The 25,221-nt window shown below is 46.2% G+C and overlaps 1 protein-coding gene across 2 annotated transcripts; it reads right to left on the bottom strand.

Moving 5' to 3' along the window:
* Bsdc1 (BSD domain containing 1) lies at positions 1-23,221 on the bottom strand. Of its 2 annotated transcripts, none has more exons than XM_090335340.1 (11): positions 23,157-23,221; positions 22,608-22,668; positions 18,138-18,254; positions 16,041-16,208; positions 14,050-14,104; positions 12,964-13,079; positions 12,233-12,301; positions 11,985-12,063; positions 10,120-10,596; positions 4,242-4,345; positions 1-1,865 (listed from the first exon to the last, which is right to left on the bottom strand). In XM_090335340.1, the coding sequence occupies exons 1-11, from the start codon at positions 23,183-23,185 to the stop codon at positions 1,833-1,835; spliced, it is 1,308 nt and encodes a 435-aa protein (XP_090191466.1). In that variant the 5' UTR covers positions 23,186-23,221; the 3' UTR covers positions 1-1,832. The 2 variants fall into 2 exon arrangements, with proteins under 2 accessions (XP_090191466.1, XP_090191467.1); XM_090335341.1 differs by lacking the exon at positions 23,157-23,221 and adding an exon at positions 22,895-22,933.
* Positions 23,222-25,221: the final 2,000 nt, after the last annotated feature.

Raw genomic sequence — 25,221 nt, 5'->3', positions numbered from 1 at the left:
TATCATTCATAATTCCCTTTTATTAACAGCTGGCAAGTACTTTTCATACAGGTGTTTAAAGCTTATTAAATTAGACCCCAGAACCAGACGGGGAGGAGAGGAGACAAATAACCCGAGCAGCTGGAACTACTGTTGCTACAGCTTCCTTCCCAAATAAAAGCAGAAGCGATGGGATTGCAGGAACCACCTCCTGACTCTTTGTCTTGGTGAGAGGCCTACTCAGGCCCCGTCCCTTTCTCATCCCAGAGGACAAGCTAAGTCTGAGGTAAGAATAAAGTCAGTCCCCTAGCTATGCCCCAATGTCTACCCCCAGCTCCAAGTGGGAAGCTACCCTGAAGTGTGTGAGTTCGGCCCAGGCTCCAGTGGCTGCCACGGGGACAGAAACAGATCCCTGGACACCTTCTGGCTTCTGTTGAATTTCTTTAATGCTGTTATGGCAAATCTGTAAAAGGCTCAAGACAAAGTTTTTTTTGTTGTTGTTTTGTTTTGTTTTTTGTTCCTTTTTTAATTACAAAACTAACAGCTGTTAGAATCTTTTTTTCTTTTAATATTTTCCTGTTTTCTTTTCTTGGCTACAAAATACTCTGGGAAGATGCATTATAATTTAAAATATATAATATTGCACAACAACCAAAAGGTTAATTAAACTAAAGAAGTAATTACAAAGAGAAAAACCCCATCCCATCAAAAGGAGGTTGAGCATTCTCTCCACCCCACCACTTACTTGCAGTGAAGTGCCTACCACTCTTGGCGCCCCCACCATGATCTCTTTAAATCACTGGTGGACACACCAGCTTACAAACAATCATCAGGCAACACTGTGAAGCACCAGGGGTCTCCAGGAATCCCTGCAGCCCTCACTGCCCCAACAGAGGTTCAGCTTCACCAGAGTGGAGGGGAAGAGCCATAGGCTGGCTTTGTCTTCTGAAGGATTGTCCTGCAGAGTCTCAGGACTTTCACCCAGGCCCATTCCTTTGGAAGCAGAGGGCTGAGGCAGAGAAGCTTTACCAGGGCTCACTTTTGCTCATCAATTCGTACCGCTGGTAGCTACAGGGAGTCAAGGTAGGTAGCTGCTTGGACTAGGTATCTTGCCAGGCAGCGCACAGAGGGCCTGAAGTGGTCCCCTCTCTTGGGGAGAGGGAGAGAGTGCAAGAGCAGGCTCTTGCAGTGGCACAGCTGGGCTAAGGACTTGGGTGCATTTGATGTAAAGAAGCCCTAGGAAGTGAGGGGATATTCCAGTGTGGGCTGGCAGAAAAGGAGGGAATGAAGATTTGGTCTTAAGATTCTGAACCCCAGGGAACTTTTCCAGGAGTAGAAAATGCCGTGGAGGGGGAGATTCCCAAGAGAGGCACATTTCCCAGGGATTATCCACTGAGACAGGAGCAGTTTGGCCGTGGGCAGGTGGCTCAGCCCTCCTCCTCTGCTTATGGGCAGCCAGTGTTGTCTTGGCTTCCCTCAGGAGACTGATGGCTCAACTGTCTCCATACAGAAGGGCTAGTGCTCTCCCCTAGGGCTTCCCAGCAGGAGATCATGGGATTGGTGGGCGTTCAGCAAGAAATGTAGGCTCTCCAGTGACAGGTAGTGTCCTCCCCCTTAGGTGATCCTAAGGTTGGCACAAGTCAGATTTCTGGGTTTTGGATTTAAGAAAGCCCCTTCCCAGGTGTGATCAGAGGCCCAAAGATCAGCAGGGAGCCACCAGTAGCTGTACCCAGACCTCTGGATGGTAGAAACCTCTGGAGGGACATTCTCAGTCAGTGTCTTCCAGGGCTTGGCTGAGATGAGCAGGGAGGTGGGAGGTGCCGCAGGTGGGGGAGCAGCTTGCGTGGCTCCCCTCATTCCCAGTCCTCCCACTCTACATCTTCCAGCTGCAAATGTGAGAGGATAATGGAGAACACAAACATACTTACTCTGAGTCAAGCCCAGACCCAACCTTTCACTTGCTAAGCAAAACTACCTCCATTCTGGATAGCTGACCCCACTCTGGACCATACCCTGGCCCTGCTGTGAAAGAGAATTCATGGGGCTAGGAATGTAGTTTAGTGGTAGAGGGCTTGCCTAGCATGCATGAAGCCCTGGGTTCAATTTCTCAGCACCACATAAATAGAAAAAGCTGGAAGTGGCTTTGTGGCTCAAGTAGTAAGAGCACTAGCCTTGAGCAAAGGAAGATCAGGGACAGTGCCCAGGCCCCCTTAGTTCAAGACCCAGGACTTGCCAAAAAGAGAGAGAGAGAGAGAGAGAGAGAGAGAGGGAGAGAGAGAGAGAGAGAGAGAGAGAGAGAGAGAGAGAGAGAGAGAGAGAGAGAACACTCATGATCCTCTGGACAACACAGGAACATAGCTGGATAAAAATGAGGGAAGGGCTTGCTGCCTTGTTTCATACCCAAAGGAATTACTGTTACCAACCAACTCCAGACACCACAGGGGACACCTCAAGAATTAATCCCCTAAAATCATTCCCTTAAGGAGAACCTGGCTCCTATTGAAACTAATTAAGACTATGCCTCTGAAAGCAGGGTGTACTGGATGCACATGCTCACAAGGCCTTTCCCAGAGGCCAGCACCTTAGAGCTTAAGTCTCTTTTCTCTTACCTTCTTACTCCTGGCCTACTATCAGCTCATCCTCGATAGGATGGGCTTCAGAATGGCAATGGTCAGGTATACTGTATGCCAGGTTGAGATCTTATTACATTGCCAGGGATCAAACCCAGGGCCTCAACAAATGCTAGGCAAGTGCTCTATCACTGAGCTGGATCCCTAATTCTACTTGTGAAGTTTTAAAGAGAGTTGCCAAAGGCACAGAAGCTAACAGCTGTTCGTATATCATGATAGGACACTATGGGCCTTTTCTGCTGGGTAGAGTGAAGTCCTACGTCCAAAATACTCTTGAATACAAGTCACTCCTCTGAGGTTTTAGCTTCCAATTGAAAACACTAGACCTTCTCGGATCTCTCTAATCTGCTCATATGACAGAAGGAATCAGATTTTTTTTTTTCCTTTTCTGTTGTATGTGGGGCTTTAACATGGGGCCTGGATGCTGTCCCTCAGCTCCTTTGCTAAGTTGCTTTCTTGCACAGTCTGGACTTGAACCATGATCCTCAGATCTCTCCTGAGTAATTAGGATTACAGGTGTGAGCCACCAGTGCCTGGCCATATGATTCTTAAGTAATAATAGAAATAACACATCCATCTCATCTAGACTGAAGGGTTAGTCTGGTCACAAATTAACCTTAGGCTGTTTTAGATTCTCATTCTAAATATGTTCTCAATTGTAGGCAATTGACTAGCATGCATGAGGCTTCGGTTCCATCCCTAGCACCATAATGAGCAAATATAACCCATGCTTCATTCTGGGAACTAGCAAAGAGTAATAGTAATTAAAAGCTTAAAGTTTAGTAACTATAGAATGAGTCTTTTTGGTGGGCATCACTAATATCTACTGAGGTTACTATAAGCCAGTCACCATTCCTGACCTGTTTACATGCCTACCTCACTATAACTTATAATCAAGCAGTATCATCAATCCTATATGTTAGATGAAGAAAGGTTGAGTGACTTGCTGTCTGTCATATTGGTCTTTTGTCTTTAAGGCCAGGAACCTGCTAAAGCCCCATATTTGGGGACAGTAAGTCATAAGGTCTAGGCAGGATTCAGCATGTGTAGATGTATGAATACATATATGGGGTTTAGTTATGTTGTCCAGGTGGCCCTTGAGCTTATGCTTACCAGTGCTGGGATTACAGGTTTGTGCCACCATATCCTGTGAAGTATGTATTTGTTTGTTTTGCTGGTACTGGAACTTAAACTTGGGGCCTGGGCATTGTCTGAGCTTTTGTGCTCAAGGCTAGCACTCTACCACTTGAGCCATCTCTCTATTTCTGGCTTTCTGTGGTGAATTGGAAAAAAAAAAAGTCTCGTGGACATTCTGCCTGGGCTGGCTTCAAACCATCATTCTCAGATCTCTGAGTAGTTAGGATTACAGGTGTAAGCCACTGGCATCTGGCTAGTATTTGTATTTTTAGGTAGCTCCTTGAACTTTCCCATCCATCCAATCTTGAGCTGAAAAAAGGCTGCTAACAATTGTCAGGGGGAAGACATTGAGGCCTCACTACACTCCCTGTGCAGTCTGCCAACTTATCCAAATACAGGGATCCTCTCTGAGGGGACAGCTCAGCTGTATGGGGAGAGTTCCTAGAGCTTGGTATCATTGGTCTGGCTTGGCTGTGGCTGACTGGAGTCACTCACCTCACCAGAGGCATCTACTTTGGAAAGTGCCATCTGTACTTCCTCTTCGGTCATGTCCAAGTCAAAATCTTTTTCCCAGTCCTCGCTGATGTCTGTGCTTGAGCCTAGAACCACAAACCACAATGTAAAAGGCAACACAGGACAGGAAGGGATATCTAAAGGGTTTTAACTAGGGATGATAACATCTTTCTTCTAGTTCTGGGGCTTGAACTCAGAGCCTGAGCACCATCCTTGGGCTTTCTCAAGGCTAGAGCTCTACCACTTGAGCCACAGCACCACTTCCAGCTTTTTCTATGCACGTGGTACTGAGATATCAAACCCCTATCTTCATGCATGGTAGGCAGGCACTTTACCTCTAGGCCAAACTCCCAGCCCCAACACTCTTTAATTTAAAACAGGGATTTGAGAAAACCTAAGGACAGTACTCAGGCCCTGAGTTCAAGCCCTGGAACAGGCAAAAAACAAACAACCCCCACCCAAAAAAAACCCAACAAAATGGCTGACACTATACAACACAGCTTTTTTGTTGTTAGGGCTTAGCACTTGCGAGGCTTTCTTGCTCATAGTTGGTGCTGTACCATTTTAGCCATGTGTCCAGCCTTGCAAGAAAGGTCTTTATGGACTTTACCCTTGGCTTAGTGATTTCACTTCTAGTAGTCTAAGGAAAAGTATTGATTTAGTAAACAAAAATTCTAAATGCAATCTATTAGTGATATGCTGTAGTGAAGAAATTTCAGAATCAACCTGAATGTCCATTAATAGGGAATAACAAAAATGTGATAATTACCTGATAGAAAATAATATAGCTTTTTTTTTTTTTTTTGGTGGGTCTTGGGGCTTAAACTCTGCTGGGGCGCTGTTCCTGAGCTCTTCGGCTCAAGGCTACCACCCTACCCTACAGCCAAGCCCCACGTCCTGTTTTCTAGTGGTTAACTTTTGTGCCCGGGTTGGCTTTGAACCTTGATCCTCAGATCTCAGCCTCCTAAGTAGTTAGGATTACAGGCGTGAGCCATCGTGCCAGCTTGAGTTTTGTTTTCTTATGTATTCCTGGTACCCAGAGCATGTAGATGAATAATAAATATTCTAAAACACTTTTTTTTTTTTTTTTTTTTTTTTGCCAGTCCTGGGCTTGAGCTCAGGGCCCTTGGACTTTCTCAAGGCTAGAGCTCTACCACTTGAGCCTCAGCACCACTTCCGGCTTTTTTCTATGTATGTGGTACCGAGGAATCGAACCCGGGTCTTCATGCATGCTAGGCAAGCACTTTAACCACTAGGCCAAACTCCCGGCCCTCTAAAACACTTTTTCTAAACTAGTAACTGAAACCATGGCCCATAGGTCAAATCCAGCCTACCACTTGTTTATGGAAATAAAATTCCAAAATAAGCCATTCATTCATCTACCTGTTTGGCTGCTCTCAAGTGTTCCTAGTGGAACTCAGTAGACTGTGTGGGAATATTTGTGATCTGACCCCACATGTTTAAAAACACCTGATCTGTATGAATCTCATGCCACTAAGGTATGGTGTAAGGTATGGGGGTGGTCTGACAGGTAAACTAAAAGCCTGCCTGTGACAGTTATAAGATGTGGATTATATAATCTGCTTGTTCAGCATTCTGCACAAGGGGCTGGCACTGCATCCTCTTTCTCATCATGAGTATTGTGATCTCTCAAGCCAGCAGACCTAGCTGAGTATCACTCACTTCTAGACCTAGTATGCAGTCATGGGAAATTATTTGTGTTTCAGTCAATTTATGAAATTAGGATAAAATCACTGTCTTTGCAAAATACATTGGAGAAACTTATCAGTAGGCAGTTCTAACTTCCCCACTTCCAGTCCCCTGTGGGATTCAGCAACTAGGTGGTCACCTAGGATTCTGCTTTATAAACAGGTATACCTACCTGGGTGATTCTTCAGACTTGGGCCTATTGTTTGGGAAAAATGGTGTTAGAATTGGAATATGAAGGGCTAGGAGCGTGGCTTAGTGGTAGAGTGCTTGCTTAGCATGTATGAAGTCCTGGATTTGATTCCTCAGTACCACATAAACAGAAAAAGCCATAAGTGATGCTGTGGCTCAAGTGACAGAGTGCTGCCAATAGCTATCAATTAGCTTTGATCAAAAGAAGTCCAAAGACAGTGTCCAGGTCCTGAGTTCAAGCTCCAGGATTGGCAAAAAAAAAAAATATCTGCATCCAAGGAGTTTTCATTTTAATAATGTCAGAAAAGCTATTGCTAGGATGATTGGTAAAATAAAGCTAATAAAGTTAACTACAAGTACTTATAAATGAGAGGATTTGAACCTCAGGTTGTAAGGTCTTAAGTCTTATGAAATTACCTGGCTCTGCCACCTCAATATAGTGGATATGTACCTATCAGTGTGGCTTGCTGTGGGTCAGTAGCTAGCCTTGGGATCGATTCTTCATATAAGAGCTGTGACCTGGGGCCAGGAGTTTGGCCTAGTGGTAGAGTGCCTGCCTAGCATGCATGAAGACCTGGGTTCGATTCCTCAGTACCACATACGTAGAAAAAAGCTAGAAGGGGGGCCGGGAGTTTGGCCTAGTGGTTAAAGTGCTTGCCTAGCATGCATGAAGCCCAGGACTGGCAAAAAAAAAAAAAAAGAAAAAGAAAAAAGCTAGAAGTGGGGCTGAGGCTCAAGTACCTTGAAAAAGCCCAAGGACAGTGCTCAGGCCCTGAGTTTAGTCCTCATGACTGGCAAAAACAAACAAAACAAAAACAAAACCTCAAAACCACAACACATTTTTTTGGCCACAGGGGGATAGTTTTTCTTCTACTATATTCCCACTGTCCTAGCCTAGTCTAAGCCACTGGTTTTTCTCACCAACTGACTAGTACTTTTGAGAATGGCTGTGCATCATATCCACAGCTCCTCCTTTCACATGCCTCCAAATGTACTCAAGGCAACCCAGAGTAGCTGAGCACCTTTTCTGCAACTCCCCCATCTCAATTTCACCTCTCTAACCAGTATATTTTCTCTGCAGCCCAATTCCAAATGAAGTAATTCTTTAGTTCTAATTGTTTTACTACCCTCTCATTCTCTCCTCTACCCAGCTAAGAATACAAGAACTACATTCTGATCATTTATTGCATATACTGTCCTTTTTCTTACATTGATTTTACCTTGCTGAACTCTAGTTAAATCCAACTTCCTATCTACTCTGTGCCTGCACCTTTGTGATTAAATGTAGCTGGGAAAAAGTAAAACAGAGATGCTGGGTATAGTGGTTCATGTCTAGAATCCCAGCTCTCAGGAGGCAAAGGCAATAAGTTTGTGAGGTATAGGTTAGCCCAGGTTACAGTGAGATCCTGCCCTCCCCCCAAAAAAAGACAAGGTGCCAAGAACTGACAGCTTATCCCTATAATCTTAGCTATTCATATTCAGGAAACTGATCTGTGGATTGAGGTTCAAAGCCAGCCCGGCAAGAAAGTCTGTGAGACTCATCTTCACCAAAACCTCGGAAGTGTAGCTGTGGCTCAAGTGGTAGAGTGCCAGCCTTAAGTAGAAAAGCTCAGGAACAGTGCCCAGGCTCTGAGTTCAAGCCCCAGGTGAGTTCAAGACCAGGTGTAACATGCCTGTCTAATTGCTTAATTGGGAAATGGAGACTGGCGACTCTAAGTTTGAGACTAGCACAGGTAAGTTAGCTAAACCTCCATCTCCACAGGACAAGCTAGGGCATGGTGGTTCTAGACTGCCTATAGGTAAGAATGTGGTCTGAGGCCAGCCCTGGCAAAGAGTATGCCATCCTATCTAAAAAATAACCCAAAAAGATAGGGGCATGGCTCAAGTGGTGGAGTGCCTGCTAACCAAGCACCCAGGCCCTGTACTCAAATCCCCATACTTTCAAAGAGCCAGGCTTCTACCTACCCATCCAAGCCAACTTATACCACCTGTCAGGCCCATCACATTCTTCCATTCTCCCACAGGGTTATTTTAAATGCTTCCCAGTATTATTTAGTGATCTTGGGGTTAAGTGATCTTAGATTTCTACCAAACGAAAGATGAGCAATTGCACAGTTCTTAGAAAGCTTTGGGGAGGACTGAGTGATAGGCACATCCAGTGCTTTGCATAGGTGTAGACACAGAAAATACTCAGCAAATGTTACCTCTTGTTATTATCTTCATTTCCCAGATCAGAGCGCTCCCAAATTTCCTGATAGAGGTCAATCCCAAAACAATTACCCTCAGTATATAAAGGAGTAGCCGGGTGAATGGCTCACTCTTGTAATCCTAGCTACCCAGGAGGCTGAGATCTGAGGATCTCCAATTCACTTCCAGAAAAGGGGAAGTGGGGCTTGCTTGGTTCAAGGGTAGAAGGGTAGAGCAGTAGCCTTGAGCTGAAGAGCTCAGGGATAGTGCCCAGGCCAGAGTTCAAGCCCCACAACCCCATCCTCCCCCCCCCACAAAAAAAGGGAGTAAATCAGAAACTTCTGAAGTCATGTAGCTTATAAGCAAAGTTGGGACTTGAACCTCCATAGTGTGAGCCTTAGCTTCTCTATCTGCTGTTTTATGACACCAGGTCCAAACTTCTGATTCCAGCTTAAGATAATTAAGCTCTTAAGCTCTGTTTAAGAACCAACCCATCAGCCCTTCTTGTACCTCCCTTTCCAGGGAGACAACAGGAGTTGTCAAGAGGGAGTTTTGTCATCACCCCTTAAGCATGTCCTCAGCCTGGACTACCACCAGCACCTGCCCCACCTCTCCAAAATAGTCTCCTCGGTGAGACACCGCTGATGCTCAGATTCCTTCTTTCTCTCAACACCTCCAGTATCTAGCCTGTCCCATGATGTCTCATGCTTCATCACAAAGATCTTCGCTTCTGCCCCTCCCCCCTCAGTGTCTCATAAAGAGCAGGTAGTAGCTGAATGGATGACCTCACTGAACCAGGCAGAAAGAAAGCAGCGTGTTAAAACATTGGAAACCCTAAAGTTTCCATCAGAAGAAAAAGCCAAGATGGGTCCATTGTCCATCCACTGCATCAAACCAGTCACTCACTGTGCAATAGGCCAGGCCTCACCTGCTAGACAAGCTTTAGGCTGTGACAGGTACAGAGTTCAGTGCCAATAGCAGCTTGTGTGTCAAGTGAGGTGGGGCAGTTTTGCTTATACCTGGCAATCTGGAGAGGGATTCTGGAGATGACAAAGCCAACACTATGCCTATTCTTGTCCTGTAGACAGTGTCTCCATTCCATTCCTGGGAGTTAAAAGAGGTTGCTCTTTGACATAACTGGAGTCTCTAGTCTCAATCTCCATGACACAGATAAAAAACTAAAGCTCTATAATGGAAGCCCAAATTCATTCTTCTTTAAATAGTATGTGTAGCTTTTACTTATTTCCTAATAATAACAAAAGCTTAGGGAAGCTGACACTTTCCTCAAGTTCCCCAGGGAGAATACCCTGCTATCAACATCAGAGAACTCCCAGCCCAAGCAAGGCTGAATTGCCCAAAAGCACAGATATTGGCAGAGTGCACCAGTTACAGGCATGGCTACATATAATCAGGAAATAAGTCATCTAAACATTTCTGGGCCTCCTTTTCTTCCCTGTAAAAAGACAGTACCTCACAGTGTGGTGCACATGGAAATGAAATGCTGTGTGACATTTCGTACAAGGCCTCCAATGGTCAAGTATGCCATTGACACTAATCCCAAATGTACGGCGCTGCCTACTTTCAGAGACCATGTGCATGACAGACTTGATGAAATACTGCAACAAACAACAAACAGCAGCTGTGCTTACCAGGATTTCAAAGAAAATCTGCTCCTAGGACTGTGAAAGGGACAAGGAGGCACATCTGCCTTTTGAGGTGGCAACTGTCTCTTGTCCTGCCCACAACAACCCCAAGTTTGGGCCTTCAGACCTACCTTTCTTGCCATTGTTGGAAGGTGTAGACTTCCCACTATCCGAATTCAGTTCAAACACCCGTAAGTCTGTGGGTGCCTCCTCCCTCAGAGTCTCTACTCTTGCTGGAGGCCTAGGTTCTGGGCCACTGGGGCGACCACTTGGGGTTAGGGACTTGGAGGGAACTTGGGGTGGGGGTCCAGTCTCTCCCTCATCCACAGCCAGGCTCTGTTCCTCCAAAGATGCCTCAAACAGCTTTTGGGACAGGTCTTTGGGTAGCACTGGTGCCTCAGGTGCAGGAGCAGGGTTGGCAATCTGTGTCACGAGGGAGATGCTCTCGCTGCTCTCTGATGGAGTCACCTCTGCTGGAGGCTCCACTGGGGTCACTGGAGTCTCTTCACAGGAGCTCTGGGGGACAGGCCTTCCTTCAGGGGATGTAGAAGTTTTGGTCACAGGAACTTTTACCTCTTTTGGAGATGGTGAAATGCCCACAAGCTCCTCTGTGGAGAAAGGTGGAAGACAAGAGGGCAGTGACAACCAAATTGACTCCAATGAAGACTCGCACCATTTCCTTCACCCTGCACCACCATGATTCTTCTGCAGACACTCCCTGTAGTCAAAGTTCATTTGACTCACAGGGCCCTTGCTGGGCTGCTTGGAAGTGGGTTAGCTGGAGTTCTGATTGAGCTCCGCTGCATGACTGGGCAAGCCTACTTCTCTTTCAAGTTCCTGTCTCAATGGTGAAAATGACAACAGGGCTTAGGCACTGTCCCTGTAAACTTTTTGCTCAAGGCTAACACTCTGCCACTTGAGATACAGTGCCACTTCTGGCTTTTTTTTTTTTTTTTTTTTTTGTCAGTCATGGGGCTTGAACTGTGGGCCTGGGAGCTGTTCCTGAGCTCTTCAGCTCAAGGCTACTGCCCTACCCCTAGGCCTGGGCACTGTCCCTGAGTTCTTCAACTCAAGGCTACTGCCCTAACTCTTGAGCCACAACCCCACTTCTGGTTTTCTAGTGGTTAATTGGAGATAAGAGGCTCATGGACTTTTAGTGGCCGGGCTGGCTTTGAACTGTGATCCTCAGATCTCAGCCTCCTGAGTAGTTAGGATTACAGGTGTAAGCCACCATGCCTGGCTACTTTTAGCTTTTTCTGTGTATGTGGTACCCAGGAATCGAACCCAGGACTTGGTGCATGCGAGGCGAGCACTAGGCTACGCACCTGGCTCAATAACAAAGTTTTCTAGTAAGGACTACACATAAAAGGCTCTTAAAGCCAGGCTCGGTGGCTCACGCCTGTAATCCTAGGTACCCAGGAGGCTGAGATCTGAGGATCTTGGTTCAAAGCCATCCTGACACTAAAGACCATCAGACTCTTATCTCCAATTAGAAAAGTGAAAGTGGCACTGTGGCTCAAGGAGTAGGATGACAAAAAAAAAAAAAAAAGAGCTCTTAGCACAGGCTGGGCAGATAGTATATAATACAAGCATCTTTTATTTATTTATTGTTTTCCAGTCCTTGGGCTTAAACTTAGGGCCTGGACATGGTCCCTAAAATTCTTTTTGTCAAGGGTAAAGTTCTACCACTTGAGCTACAGCACCACTTCCAGGTTGTTTCTGAGTAGTTTATTAGAGACTTGGGACTTTTCTTCCCAGGCTGATATCAGGACATGATCCTACAAGATTGAATCTTGATTTTTCAATTTGTTCCCAGGGACAATGAAGTAGTGGGTCCAAAGCAGTACGTTCTTGACACTACTAATTTATATAAGTGTGGGTTTCCACAGGCCTTGTCTGACATTCCATTAGATCTGCCTATGCTCAGCACATACTCTGCGCTCATTGGCTGGAGTCTCACAGACAGGCCTGTTATTTGTCTACTTGCACCTCTTACCTTCTTCCTCTTCCCAGCCAGGCTCTTCAGTGACGCTCTGTTCTGCCCGCTGCTTCAGGGCATCCCTTCGGGCTTTCTCCTGCAGAAAGGTGAGGAATATCTAATAGCAGTCAATGTATCCTCTTCCTAGGCCTTGCTACGGACTCTATAGCTTTTGGTATCTATTCTTTCTTGTCTCAACAAATTTAGCCTGCTCTTTTTCTTGTACCCAAGCTAAACAGGTACTTCCCCAAGTTAGACCAGCGTACCTGCTCTAGTTGATGGACTTTATAGAAATACCGATGCCAGAATTCTGTATGGGAAACAGCTGCTGGAACCTGGATGGTGGGCAAAATAGAGGTGAGCATAAATATTGGGCTGGTTTTGTGTCCCCAGCCTTATCAGTCTACTCCCAGGCTCTGGATTTCAGACATAGAAAGTAGCTTTGCAGCCTCGATTGAGGTGGCTCATACCTGTAATCCTAGCTACTCAGGAAGCTGAGATCTGAGGATCACAGTTCAAAGCCAGCCAGGCACTAAAGACCTTGAGACTCTTATCTCCAATTAATCACTGAAAAGGGGAAGTGTTGCTGTGGCTGAAGGGGACAACACCCATGTCCAGGAATAGGGAGATAGCCTTGAGCTGAAGAGAGCTCAGGGACAGCACCTTGGCCCAGAGTTTAAGCCCCATGACCAACAAAAAAAAAAAAAAAAAAAAAAAAGTGGCTTTGCAGTTAACTAAAATCCTTCTATTTCACCTGGTTTCAGCCACACCCACCTTCCCATTGAGCCAAGTAAGGAAAAAGAAACTCCAATCTGGCTTTGCTAGCACTCCCCTTTCTTACCATTCTCTCAAAGTCAGAGCCTTGGACAACAAGTCTCTTTCATGCAGATCCTTTGCTCAGGACATAGTCTGGCATGTTTCCCATTGTATATAACCCTCCCACTTCCCAACACCTCAAGCCTGGAGCTAGCTCAGGTCTTGCTGGGTGAGCCCTCACCATCTTGGTGTAGAGGGCCCGGATAGAGGGGCTGCCTACAAGGAGCTCTGAGATCTCCCCCTTCTTCTCCTCCAAGCAGAATTGGGAAAGCCAGGCATCAAACAATTCCGGTGGCCCTGCAGGGGGACAGATGATGATGGTCAGATCTCTGGGTTCGGGGAAAAACATGGAACCTACAGAATATACTCAAGGCTAGATATGGGCAATAAGAAAGCTTAAGGTTTTTATTCTTTTGGTCAAGGTTGGGAGTAAGGCAGGGTAAGGAAGTGGTTGGGCCCTTCTAGGATGAGGGTGGAGAACGTCAGTTATCTCTGGGAAATGAGGTGCTCTCCATTTTCTCATGCCCCAGCTCGCATTTAATTCACTGTACCTGGCTATTGATTCCCATTCTCTGAAACAGCTGTCTTTAGGTCATCAGTAGACCCAGGGCTTGAACTCAGGGCCTGGGCACTGTCCCTGAGCTTCTTTTGCTCAAAGCTAGCACTCTACCACTTGAACCACAGTACCACTTCTGCCTTTTTCTACTTATGTGGTATTGCAGAATCAAACCCAGGGCTTCATGCATGCTTGGCAAACACTATATCACTAAGGTACACATCCAGCCCCTCCAATTCATTCTTAAGACCTCAACTCAAGCGACACTTCCAGGCTCATTCAGTTGGGTTAGTGCCTATCTTCCTGCAGAAGCAGGCATTCCACTCCTTTACTATTTCTGCTTGATTCCCTTTCCTTTGTTTCCCTCTTAAGAGCCTGCTCCTGGAGGAATGGGCCAGTTTGAGGGTTTGACTCTTTCCTGGTCTCCAGTTCCCAGCAGAGGACTCACAGAATGACAGGGACTTAGTGAATAGAAGCTAAAGGGAGGATAGGCAGGGAAGCAGGACTGGAAAGAGGCTGGGAAGAGGGTAAAATGTAAAGAATGAAGGCAGTGAGGAAGAAGGACCACTAAAGCATCCCGGTACAAATACATACACAGGCCCTACCGTGGACCCTTCCTGTAATAGGGACTTGGCTTTGAGACAAGTTGGTCCCACTATCCATCCCTTCTCGGGGTGCCTGCCCATAAGCCCCTAACCGCTACCCCCTCACCATCAGGTTCATTGCAGTAGGTTGCTGGGTCTGACTGCAGACTGTAGAGACGAGCCTGTGAGGCAAAGAAGAAAGAAAGGAATTCTGGAAGCTGGACATAGAAAGTATCCTTCTCTACAGGTTATCTAATCAACCACAACCCAATTTCACCTCTGCTGGTTAACAAACCCATAGGGCCCATGGCATTGGACTAAGGCCTAGAACTGGAGCTCTTAGAAAAATGCTTTTTTTGTGCCAGTTCTGGGCTTGAATTCAGGGCCTAAGCACTGTCTTAGGGCTTTCTCAAGGCTAGAGTTCTACTACTTGAGCCATAGCACCACTTCTGGCTTTTTTCTATGTATGTGGTACGAAGAAATTGAACCCAGGTCTTCGTGCATGCTAGGCAAGCACTCTACCACTAGGCCAAACTCCTGACCTTTTTTTTTTTTTTTTGCCAGACCTGGGGCTTGATCTCAGGGCCTGGGCACTGTCCTTGGACACTTTTTGCTCAAGGCTACCACTCTGCCACTTGAGACATACCACTTTTGGCTTTTTCTGTGTATGTGGTTCCAGGGCTTCGTGCATGCTAGGCGAGCATGCTACCACTAGGCCTCGTTCCCGGCCCGAAAAATGCTCCTAAATGCAATATTCTACACCAGGGAACTAACCAAATAAAGTAAGCAGGCTATAAAATTGTATGTATAAAACGCTAAAACAGGTGAAATTTGAAAAGCACCAAATACAATTATATTAATTAAGTCCAAGGCTGGGAACGTGGCTTAATGGTAGAGTGCTTGCCAAGCATGCATGAAACCTTGGGTTCGATTCCTTAGCATCACATAAGCAGAAAAAGCTGCAAATGGCACTAAAGCTCAAGTGGTAGAGTGCTAGCCTTGAGTAAAAGAAGCTCAGGGACAGGGTACAGGCTCTGAGTTCAAGCCACAGGACTAGCAAAAACAAATAAAAAAATAAAATAAAATAAAATAAATAAATAAAGTCTAAGTGGCAAATCATGAAATAATGCTATCTCTAAACTGAAACTATTCATCAAACATTTCTTGGGTTAAGAGTGTAGTGGAAGGTAGTTTACTCAGCATTTATTAAGGTTCAATACTCCAGCAATGAAAATTTAAAAAACTCAAATTCTGGAACTGGTTTGCCAAGTGTCATATATGCTATGTTTTCATGGTGGGGGAGGGTGGCGAGTTTAGCTGATAAACAAAAACATTTATCGTCGGCATTACTTGAAGCATGGGCTATCTGCAACAGAACTTCAGCAAGTGGTTTTGATGAGTCATTGTTGTCACAACTTAAACTCTTATACTTAATAACTTTCACAACTCTTCTCACATTTTCATAAGAGGAGCCACTAATGCCATCCTGAGAAATACACTTGGAAAAATCAGCTCATTTGGAATAAAAATTGAGAGACTTGATGCTAACAAAATCAAATGCAGCACAAGTACACTGCATAGTTGCTGATTTAAGTGCTCTGAAGACACTCTCTCTGTATTATTTTCCTAGTGGAAATTAGTCTTAAATAACCCAAGTGTGGAGAAAACCCTGCCCCTAAAAATGCTCTCCACAATGATTTGTCATGGTTGAATGCTGACAGGAACCCAAATGTGCAATGGGAAATGACTGAGTAAACAATGCCACTTATAAGACTTGAAAGACATTACAAAGTGATGGTGGCTAAGAAAAATGTTAATAATTTGTTACTTTTTCTTTTAAAAGCAGGTTATAAAACTGCATATAGAAAGTGCCTATTTGTTAAATAAAAAAATAGAAATAAAAACTCCAACCTATCTTTACCTGTGTTTGTGAACAAAAAGAAATGGGAGGTTATAGACCAGCAAAAAGTCAGATTCTCGTTGGGTTGATGCAGTTATGGGTTTAGTGATACAGCAATTCTTTTCCTTATTGGTGATCTCTGTATTTTTTGTTGTTATGAGCAGAGCTGAGTTGGAAACTAAGACCTAACACATACAAGAGATTCTGCCCTCAAATACCTTAGTGCCATCATAAGGCTCGGCTGTGCCAGAGGGGGTGCCCATCAGGGTGATGACATCGCAGTCGATGGTTCTGTCTGGTGAGGGGGCAAAAGTGTCTGAGATCACGCCTAGGAAGTCAGACAACCCCTTCTTCACTCTCTCTGTTGCCCCTGAGGAGCCTTCAGTCTGTAGAGAGAACCAACAGAACAAATCTCCTAGAGACAAGCCAGAGGCAAAGGTGTGCCAATTGTGGGGACAAAAGAGTGATCACAACTTTTCACCCTATATCTGGGGCTAGAGGAGAGGGAAGGAAACAGAGCCCTCCATTCATACAGAAAGGGCCAAAGTAGTCCTGTGTAGACCAGAGCAGAAATATGAGTAGAAAAATATCAGGGCCAATTAGGCTAGTCAAAAATTGACAAAGCCAGGCGCCGGTGGCTCATGCCAATAATCAGGAGGCTGAGATCTGAGGATCACAGTTCAAAACCAGCCCAGGCACAAAAGTCCTTGAGACTCTTATCTCCAATTAACCATCAGAATATTGGAAGTGACACTTTGGCTTACGTGCTAGAGCCTTATATTACATACTCAGGTGGCTGAGATCTGAGGATTGCAGTTTGAAACCAACTTGAGCAGACAAAACAGACTTTTTTTTTTTTGGTGGATTTGAACTCAGCCTGGGCACTGTCCCTGAGCTCTTCAGCTCAAGGCTACAGCCCTACCCTTCAGCCAATCCCACTTCATTTCGTAAAGGTTAATTGGGGATAAGAGTATCAGGTTCTTTTGTGCCTGGGCTGGCTTTGAACCTTGATCCTCAGATCTGAGCCTGAGTAGCTAGGATTACAGGCACCACACCCTGCTGTCTCTTCTTATGACCAAGTGGCTAGCATGGAAGACTTTTAAAGGCTCCAGTGCCTGAAGAACTAGCCACTGCTAGCTAAGGAGGTGAGTCTATCCTTTTCAAGGGGCAGAAGCAGCAAGCAATTAGTGGACACACCTCCTGGAGCCTTTCATTGCCACAGCACCAGGCAAAACTGAGACTCTTACTTCCAATCAACTACCAAAAAAGCTGGAACTGGAGCTTTAGCTCTAGTGGTAGTGCACTAGACTTGAGGGGAAAAAAACTTAGTAACAATTCTCAGGACTGGAGTTCAAGCCCCAGCCTTGAAAAAAAAAAAAAAAGACCCCAAAAACCTAGTTTCAAAATGATCTTTATTTGGAAAAAGAAAGTGTACACAGTTATATCTGGGAGATGAAATTATGGGTGCCTCTAGGTTTGCCTCTATTTTTATTCCTCTTTTCTCTTTTATGTGCTTTTTGGTTATGGTTTTGTTTTTTGTTTTTTTTTGGCCAGTCCCAGGGCTTGAATTCAGGGCCTGAGCACTGTTCTGGGGCTTTGTCAAGGCTAGAGCTCTACCACTTCTTTTTCTATGTCTATGGTACCAAGGAATGGAACCTGGGTCTTTGTGCATGCTAGGCAAACATTTTACCACTAGGCCAAACTCCCAGCCCTTATTTGTATTTGTATTTTTTTTTTTTTTTTTTTTGTCAATTGTGGGGGCTTGAACTCTGGGCCTAGGCATTTTTCCCTGAGCTCTTCAGTTCAACGCTAGCACTCTACCACTTGAGCCACAGCACAACTTCTGGTTTTCTGGTGGTTAACTGGAGGTAAGAGTTTCACGAACTTGGGGCCGGGAGTTTGGCCTAGTGGTTAAAGTGCTTGCCTAGCATTCATGAAGACCCGGGTTCGATTCCTCGGTACCACATATATAGAAAAAAGCCGGAAGTGGTGCTGAGGCTCAAGTGGTAGAGCTCTAGCCTTGAGAAAGTCCAAGGACAGTGCTCAGGCCCTGAGCTCAAGCCCAGGACTGGCAAAAAAAAAAAGAGTTTCACGGACTTTGGATCTGTGCTATGAACTGCAATCCTTGGATCTCCTGATCAGCTAGTATTACAGGTGTGAGCTGCCAGTGCCTGGCTGAGAGGGACTATTTCTATATTTTTCCCCATATAGAGAAAAAAATAGTCACCTAAGGAAAGAAAAGTGGGAGTCCCCACCAGGATCCAGGGCAGGGCAGGATGGGAGGGGCAGCCACTCAAGGTGTGGATAGTACTCACAGCCAGCTTCTCCTTGACCACATTGGCTGTGGCTGCAATGGTGCAGGCTGTGTCATGCTGTACCACCTGGGTAAACTCTGTCAGGTCCCGCTTCATGAACTCTAATGCTTCAGAAGACTATGGGAAGACAGAGAAGAATGACAAAGCTGTTGGACACCATCACTCCTGTTCTTATTCACTGTGCTTCTTCAGTACTAGACAGCTATATGGAAATGGCAAGTGACAGGGAGCCTGAGCTCAGAAACAATGCATACTTAGCCCAATTCCACAACATGGGATTACTGACAGCAGAGAGAGGAGGAGACCACTGTGTCTTGGCACAGGGGCTGCATTTCAGCCAAGGAGCTCAAAGTTGGGAGGGAATGAGTAAGACTCATGTCCTCGATTTTCTCATAAATGCAAAAGGCAGACCAGGTCAGTGATTCTGATTGGGAAAGAAGGACATAAAGATTCTGTAAACAAAACAGACTTTGAGAAGCTGGACATGGTGGTTCATACCTATAGTCCTAGCTACTTAGGAGGCTGGGATCTAAGAATTTCAGTTTGAAGTTATTTAAGTACAAAGAAAAGATCAGCTAGGGGCTGGGAATGTGGCCTAGTGGCCTGTATACAACTCTGGATTTGATTCCTTGGTACCATATACACAGAAAAAGCCAGAAGTAGTACTGTGGCTCAAGTGATAGAGTGCTAACCTTGAGAAAGTTCAAGGACAGTGCCCAGGCCCTGAGTTAAAGCCCCAGGGCTGGCAAAAACAAACAAAAACCAAACCACAAATCAGCCAAGGAAGTCTGGAGATGGGCATTTACTTGAAGCTTATAAGCATTTTAGTCCTGATGAACATAAATCCAAAGCAAAAACAGTGAGGAACAAAGCTGGAAAGGTTGCTTCTCTCTGTTAGAGGAGCCACCAAAAGTGAATCAGGTAGAACATAAGACTGTCTTTTACTCTAGATTATTCTACTAATACTCAGAGGCTGGGTCCAAGTGTGATGAGATTAGAAGATTAAGGCATACCAGTTAGGAAGCTATTGGAATAACCTAGGAGGAGCAGGATGAGATCAAGAGAAATATTTCTAGTAAGGTGAGAAACATGAACCCGGTGATTAAACAGACAGGTTGACTGAAGGCAGTAAAACAATCAAGGAAGGACAACTGGCTGTAAAACAGGTAGAAGATCAAGTACTACCAGCAAAGTGAAAAAGTACCGATGCACAGAAGGTTTACCGCAGAGATGGGAAATCTTTTTTCCACTAAGAGCTATCTGGATATTTATGACATCTGCAGGCCATACAAAATTACCAGTACAGAAAGCAGGCCAAGGCAGTGTGGTATTGGCTCATATCTGTAATCTTAGCTACTCAGGAGATCTGAGGATCACAGTTCAAAGCAAACCTGAGCATGAAAGTCTGTGAGACTCCAATTCACCACCACAAAACTAGAGTGATGCTGTGGTTTAAGTGGTAGAGCGCTAGTCTTGAAGAGCTCAGGGATGGCACGCAGTGCATAAAAGCCACCTACAAGAATATTTGACTGTCTTGTCATGTACCAAGTAATTTCAAAGGACTTATACTGCAGGATGCTGTCTATCTATCCTTGATTTCCAGTAATGATTTTGGGCATACAGAATCTGAGGTGCCTGGAGCTGGGCGTGGTGGCTCACACCTGTAATCCTAGCTACTCAGGAGGCTGAGATCTGAGGATCCTGGTTCAAAGCCAGGCTGGGCACAAAAGACCAGGAGACTCTTAACTCAAATTAATTACTAGAAAACAGGGAAGTGGAGCTGTGGCTCAGGGGTAGGGCAGTAGCCTTGAGCTGAAGAGCTCAGAGACAAGGCCCAGGTCCAAGGGTAGGGTGGTAGCCTTGAGCTGAAAAGCTCAGGGACAGTTCTCAGGGCCAGAGTTCTAGCCTCATGACCCACAAACAAACTCAAGTGTCTGATTGGATATCTAGGACAGTCATCCCACAGAAATGATCCTCAAACACTGAAGCTCAGGGAAAAGAACCACAAATCACCTTAACAAAGGGAGGAGCACACCAAGGAAGAGTCTGAAGAGTGAACAGAGCAGTGTGCTGAAGACAAGCACCCTCAGAACCCCCACCTTTATGGGGCAGGCAAAGGAGATCTTGATAACCTACCAGGTAAATCTATAGATGTAGATGGTAATTGGGTGAAAACCATGTCAGAAGTTTCAAGGAAAAGAAGCAATCATTAGTATTGAATACTGCAGGAGGTCCAGAAAGATAAGGGCTGAAAAACACTCACTGGTTCTGACAAGCATCAGGTAAAGCAAAGTGTGACTGCAGATAAGTTTATAAGTGGTGGCTTGAGTATATTCAGATATGGACAGTTGCTTCCTGGAATGAAAAGGACAGAACTGTTGAACAGGACTGAGGGAAGACTTCCTGAAGTCAATGGAAAGAGAAGAAAATTCAAGGCTGAAGGCTGAAGGCTGAAAGGCTTTCTGGCTCAGATAAAGTTCAATGTGCCCTTTTCTATGAGTGTTATAAGTGCTAGTATCCTCAAGCATCCACAGAACAGAACAGGAGGAGGTGAGGAACAGACATGGAAATTTTAAGTCTTCTCAGACTTAGAACGGCCAGGTGTGTTAATGGGAGTGGCCCTAATGGAATCAAGACAGGAGGTAAGACCAGCAAAGCAACTGAAGACTAAAAAAACAAATGAATGGAGCTGGGCGCTGATGGCCTATAATCCTAGCAACTCAGGAAGCTGAGGTCTGGTTCAAAGCCAGCCAGGGCAGGAAAGTCTGTGACATTCTTAGTTCCAAAGAGTTGGAAGTAGAGCTATGGCTCAAGGGGTAGCACACTAGCCTTGGGCAAAAGAAGTGCAGGGGCAGTGCACAGGTCCTGAGTTCAAGCCCCAGAACTTGCACAAAAACAAAAAAGGATGGAGAAATAGACCGAGGATGCTGACCAAGAGTTTTCCTATCACTTTCAGCATTAACAAAAATACTAAATGATCTTAAGTATTTAATGTGCCAGGCATCATTCTCTGTGCATTACATTCATGTAATTCTCATTTCATTTAATGACAATCCCATTAGATAGAAATTATTTTCAGTTTATACTTGAGGAGTTAAAGACTCAAGAGGTTAAATAATGTGTTGAAATTAATCTAAAAGTAGTAAAGAAAGGGAAGTCTGAGCCACTACACCCACCTGTCCTGCGAAGTTTCTGAATGAATGTCACTTTCCCTCCAAGAAGTTGCTAACCAGTAAGCGTGCTACTCTAGGTCTCATATTACACCTTAACACGAAGTCCTCATTTTTAGCATCAGTAACATGAACAGAGCAGGGTACATTCTGACTTTTTTGGGCTGAAGCTCAGAGGAGTATTCAGGACAAGGGATTTGAAAAAAAAAATTCTTCCAGGGTAGATGGTTGATTTAATTGTACTGAAACAATTTCTAGAGTCTTCCTAAAGTAGGACTTGCTCTACTTGCTTGCAGTAAATAGTAATTAGTTTTTATACAATGCAATTGGGATGCTTTAAACAAATTACTGAATATCCATTAGCACTGCCCAGTGGCAGGACCAAGAGCTGTTTATCTCACAGGGATCACTTAGCTAGCCCGCAAAAGTTTTCACACTCTGACTAGGAAGCTCTCCAGCCCCTTTTGCAAAACCATTACTCACTGAACTCATCAGGTACCAGTGTTTATGCCTGATTATCTTCACTGAAGCCTGGGTTCTTGCTCCGCACCCTGTCTAGGCAGATTGGCTTGGATAGGCTTTCTTCCCTCACCATTTCCCTGTCATGTCTTTGATTACCTAGACTACACAAACATTTTAGTACTTCCCTTTCACAGCCCTTCCTACATCTCAGTAATGAAACCGCTTTTGTGTGTGTCTGTGTGTGCACGTACTGGGTCTGGAACTCAGAGCCTAGGTACTGTCCCTTAGCCTTTGTGCTCAAGACTGGTGCTCTACCACTTGAGCCACACCTCCACCACTGACTTTTTTTTTTTGCTGATTAACTGGAGACTAAGAGTCTCATGAACTTTTCTTCCTGGCTGGCTCAGAAATGTGATATTCAGATCTCAGCTTTCCGATCCTTTGGTTAATGACTGTCTTCCCACCTCATCAGGAACGTGTCAGAGTGTGCCGGCTGGCACCTCCTTTAGCAGTTTAAATGACTACGGGGAGTCAGTTTCTTCGTTGCTAGAATCCTTCTTCAAGGCTTCCAGACAATGTTCTCGGCCCCACCAGGAAGTTGTCAATTTCCTGAGGGGGAATAAATGGCTCTTTTCTATGGATTCTTTGGGAGGGGTTGCTTCAGCCTTTAAAAGCAATCGTTATGTCGCTGTGGCTGGTATTACACCGGTGTGCGCTGAGACCCGTCTTCTCGTAGCCAGGGCAGAGCCACGCTTGGGGCTCCAGGGAGCCTCGGGGAGACCAGCGGCCCAGGTCCACACAGCGGCGCCCGGGCCGGGAAAGGCGCCGGTCGGCTTACCTTGTCTCTGACGGCCTGGTAGCTCTGCTGCAGCCAGCTCCGCCACCACCCCACGTCCTCCCTGCGGAAGACAGACACATCTGGCGGCCCCGCCGTGCCGCGGCGACCCTCCATTTCCCTCTGCGAGGCGACCGCAGGCCGCTTCCCCACCCGCCCGGACTGTCGCCCCACTCTGTCCTCTCGGCTCGTCCGAGCTCACGCTGATCTTCCGTTTCCCACAGGCACCCTGGCCAGGCAACCCCAACCCGAAGAGGCCCCAACGCCTGGAAGCCGAACGACAGGCTCACCCTTCCGCCATCTTGCCTGCATGACATCACCACTATTTACCGACCTTTGACTTCCGACACGGCACCGCCCCCTTAAGCACCGCCCCTTAGCCAGCCGTCCAATCCGCGCACAGGCCCCGCCCTCAGCCCAATCCCCAGCTCCGCCCCCGCGGCTCTCAGGGCTCGGTCCAATCTCAGTTCGAACTTTGCCTTTAAACTCCGCCTCTGAGCTCTCGACCCAATCCCGATTCAGATCCGTCTTCAGGTCCCACCCCTCACCAACCTGGGTTCCTTCTCGGTGGCGGCGGACATCAGTTACGGTGGCCCAGTGGGCTAGTCTTGGGGGGGAGGGGGAGGGGAGGAAGGGAGGCGGGAAGGAGGGGGCCAGGAGGGGGCCGGGCTCGAACGTCCGGGTCCCGGAGCGCCGGGCGAGGACCGCCCCCCTTTGTGAAACCAGCTGCGTAGTCGCAGCTCGGTGTCTCTCCAGGGTAATTCAGCGTATGCGGACTGCGGGGCCGAGATTGAAGGGGTTGCAGGAAAAAAAAATGAAGAGGCGACTGCGAGGCCGCCTTTGGGGGGACCCCTGGGGATGCTGGAGCAGCGGACACACATTCGGTTATGGCAGCTCAGGATACACAGGCTGACCTGTCCAGGGTAATCCCGAGGCCTACAGGAAGCGGGAGGTGCAGCTTCTCTGGGTTTGTCCCGGGGGCGTCCACGTCCGCCCGCGCCCACAGCCCTCCCTTCCCTCCTGCAGGGCTGCTGCCGACCCGAGTCAAGACCGCTTGATCCCACCGGCTCTTACCTGCCCGAAGACACCTCTAGTGGTCCCCCATCCGCACCATGGATTTCCCTCCTCAGTGAAATCACTCCTGATAGTACACGTTGTTATGTCTCCTCCTGTCCCAAAGCAAGCAAATAATTCTCAGCCCTTACTGAGGCAAAGCCACGCTCGCAGTTCTTTTGCTTTTTGTCGTACGGTTCTTTCTTTCTTTCTCTCTTTCTTTCTTTCTTTCTTTCTTTCTTTCTTTCTTTCTTTCTTTCTTTCTTTCTTTCTTCAGATTTTTTTGTTGTTCTTTTGCTGGGCAGCCTCTGACTGATTTTTCTACCTTGCCTACGGAGTAGATGGCTGTGGGGCTTGAATTCAGGGCCTAGGTGCTCTCCCTTGAGCTTTATATGTTCAAGGCTAGCATTCTACCACTTCAGCCACTGAGTCACTTCCATCTTTTTCTGTAGTTAACTGGAGATAAGTCTCACACACTTTCCTGCCTGGGCTGACTTTGAACCTAGATCCTCAGATCTCAGCCTCCTGAATAGCTAGGGTTATCCACATGAACCACTGGTGCCTGGCTGGCCTTTTTTTTTTTTCCCCCCTTCAAGGCTGGTCCTCTATCACTCGAACCATGCCCCCATTTCTGGCTTTTTGCTGATTAATTGGAGATAAGAGTCTTACGGATTTTTTGCCCAGGCTGGCTATGAGTTGAGATACTTAGATCTCAGTCTCCTGTGTAGCTGTGTAGACCCAGCGTCTCAGTATGTAGACAGGGTCCCTCAGCCTCACCAAAGGTTTCAAATAAGGAAGTAACCTGAACTATGAAGATGATATGATCAAATGATCTAACAGATGGGCTGGAAAGTAGCTAAGTGGCAAAGTGCTTGTCTAGCACATGCAATGTCCTGGGTTCAATTCCCAGCACCAAAAAAGAAGAGACAAAAAAAAAAAAATACAGCTGGGGCCTGGAGTTTGGCCTAGTGGTTAAAGTGCTTGCCTAGCATGCATGAAGACCCAGGTTCGATTCCTTGGTACCACATATAGAAAAAAGCCGGAAGTGGTGCTGAGGCTCAAATGGTAGAGCTCTAGCCTTGAGAAAATCCAAGGACAGTGCTCAGGCCCTGAGCTCAAGCCCAGGACTGGCAAAAAAAAAAAAATACAGCTAAGTGCCAGGCGTCGTGGCTCATGTTTGTAATTCTAGCTACTCAGGAGGCTGAGGTCTGAGGATCAAGGTTCAAAGCCAGCCCAGGCACAAAAGGACCTAAGACTTATCTCCAGTTAACCTCTAGAAATCGGGAAGTGGGGCTTGGCTCAAGGGTAGGGTGGTAGCCTTGAGCTGAAGAGCTCAGAGACAGCACCCAGGTTCAGGGGTAGGATGGTATCCTTGAGCTGAAGAGATCAGAGACAACACCCAGGCTTAGTTCAAGCCCCATGACTCATCCAAAAAAATAAAAATAAAAATACAGCTAAACCAGGCAGGTGGCTCAAGCCTGTAATTCTAGCTACTCAGGAGGCAGAGATCTGAGGATGTCAGTTCAAAACCACCCCAGGCACTAAAAAGTCAGTGAGACTCTTA

Source organism: Megascapheus bottae, chromosome 6 (genome assembly GCF_031878675.1).
Source record: "Megascapheus bottae isolate mThoBot1 chromosome 6, mThoBot2.hap1, whole genome shotgun sequence".
Taxonomy (NCBI): domain Eukaryota; kingdom Metazoa; phylum Chordata; class Mammalia; order Rodentia; family Geomyidae; genus Megascapheus; species Megascapheus bottae.
This window is presented reverse-complemented; position numbering and strand designations above follow the sequence as displayed.

What these genes read in the sequence shown, in the direction of transcription:
- Bsdc1 (XM_090335340.1), bottom strand. Translation starts at nt 23,185, where the DNA reads ATGTCCGCCGCCACCGAGAAGGAACCCAG. An exon ending in GGGCCCTCTACACCAAGATG is followed by an intron (nt 12,302 to 12,963) that starts GTGAGGGCTCAC and finishes CCCACCATCCAG; the next exon opens with GTTCCAGCAGCTGTTTCCCA. An exon ending in AAGTAGATGCCTCTGGTGAG is followed by an intron (nt 1,866 to 4,241) that starts GTGAGTGACTCC and finishes TCACATTTGCAG; the next exon opens with CTGGAAGATGTAGAGTGGGA.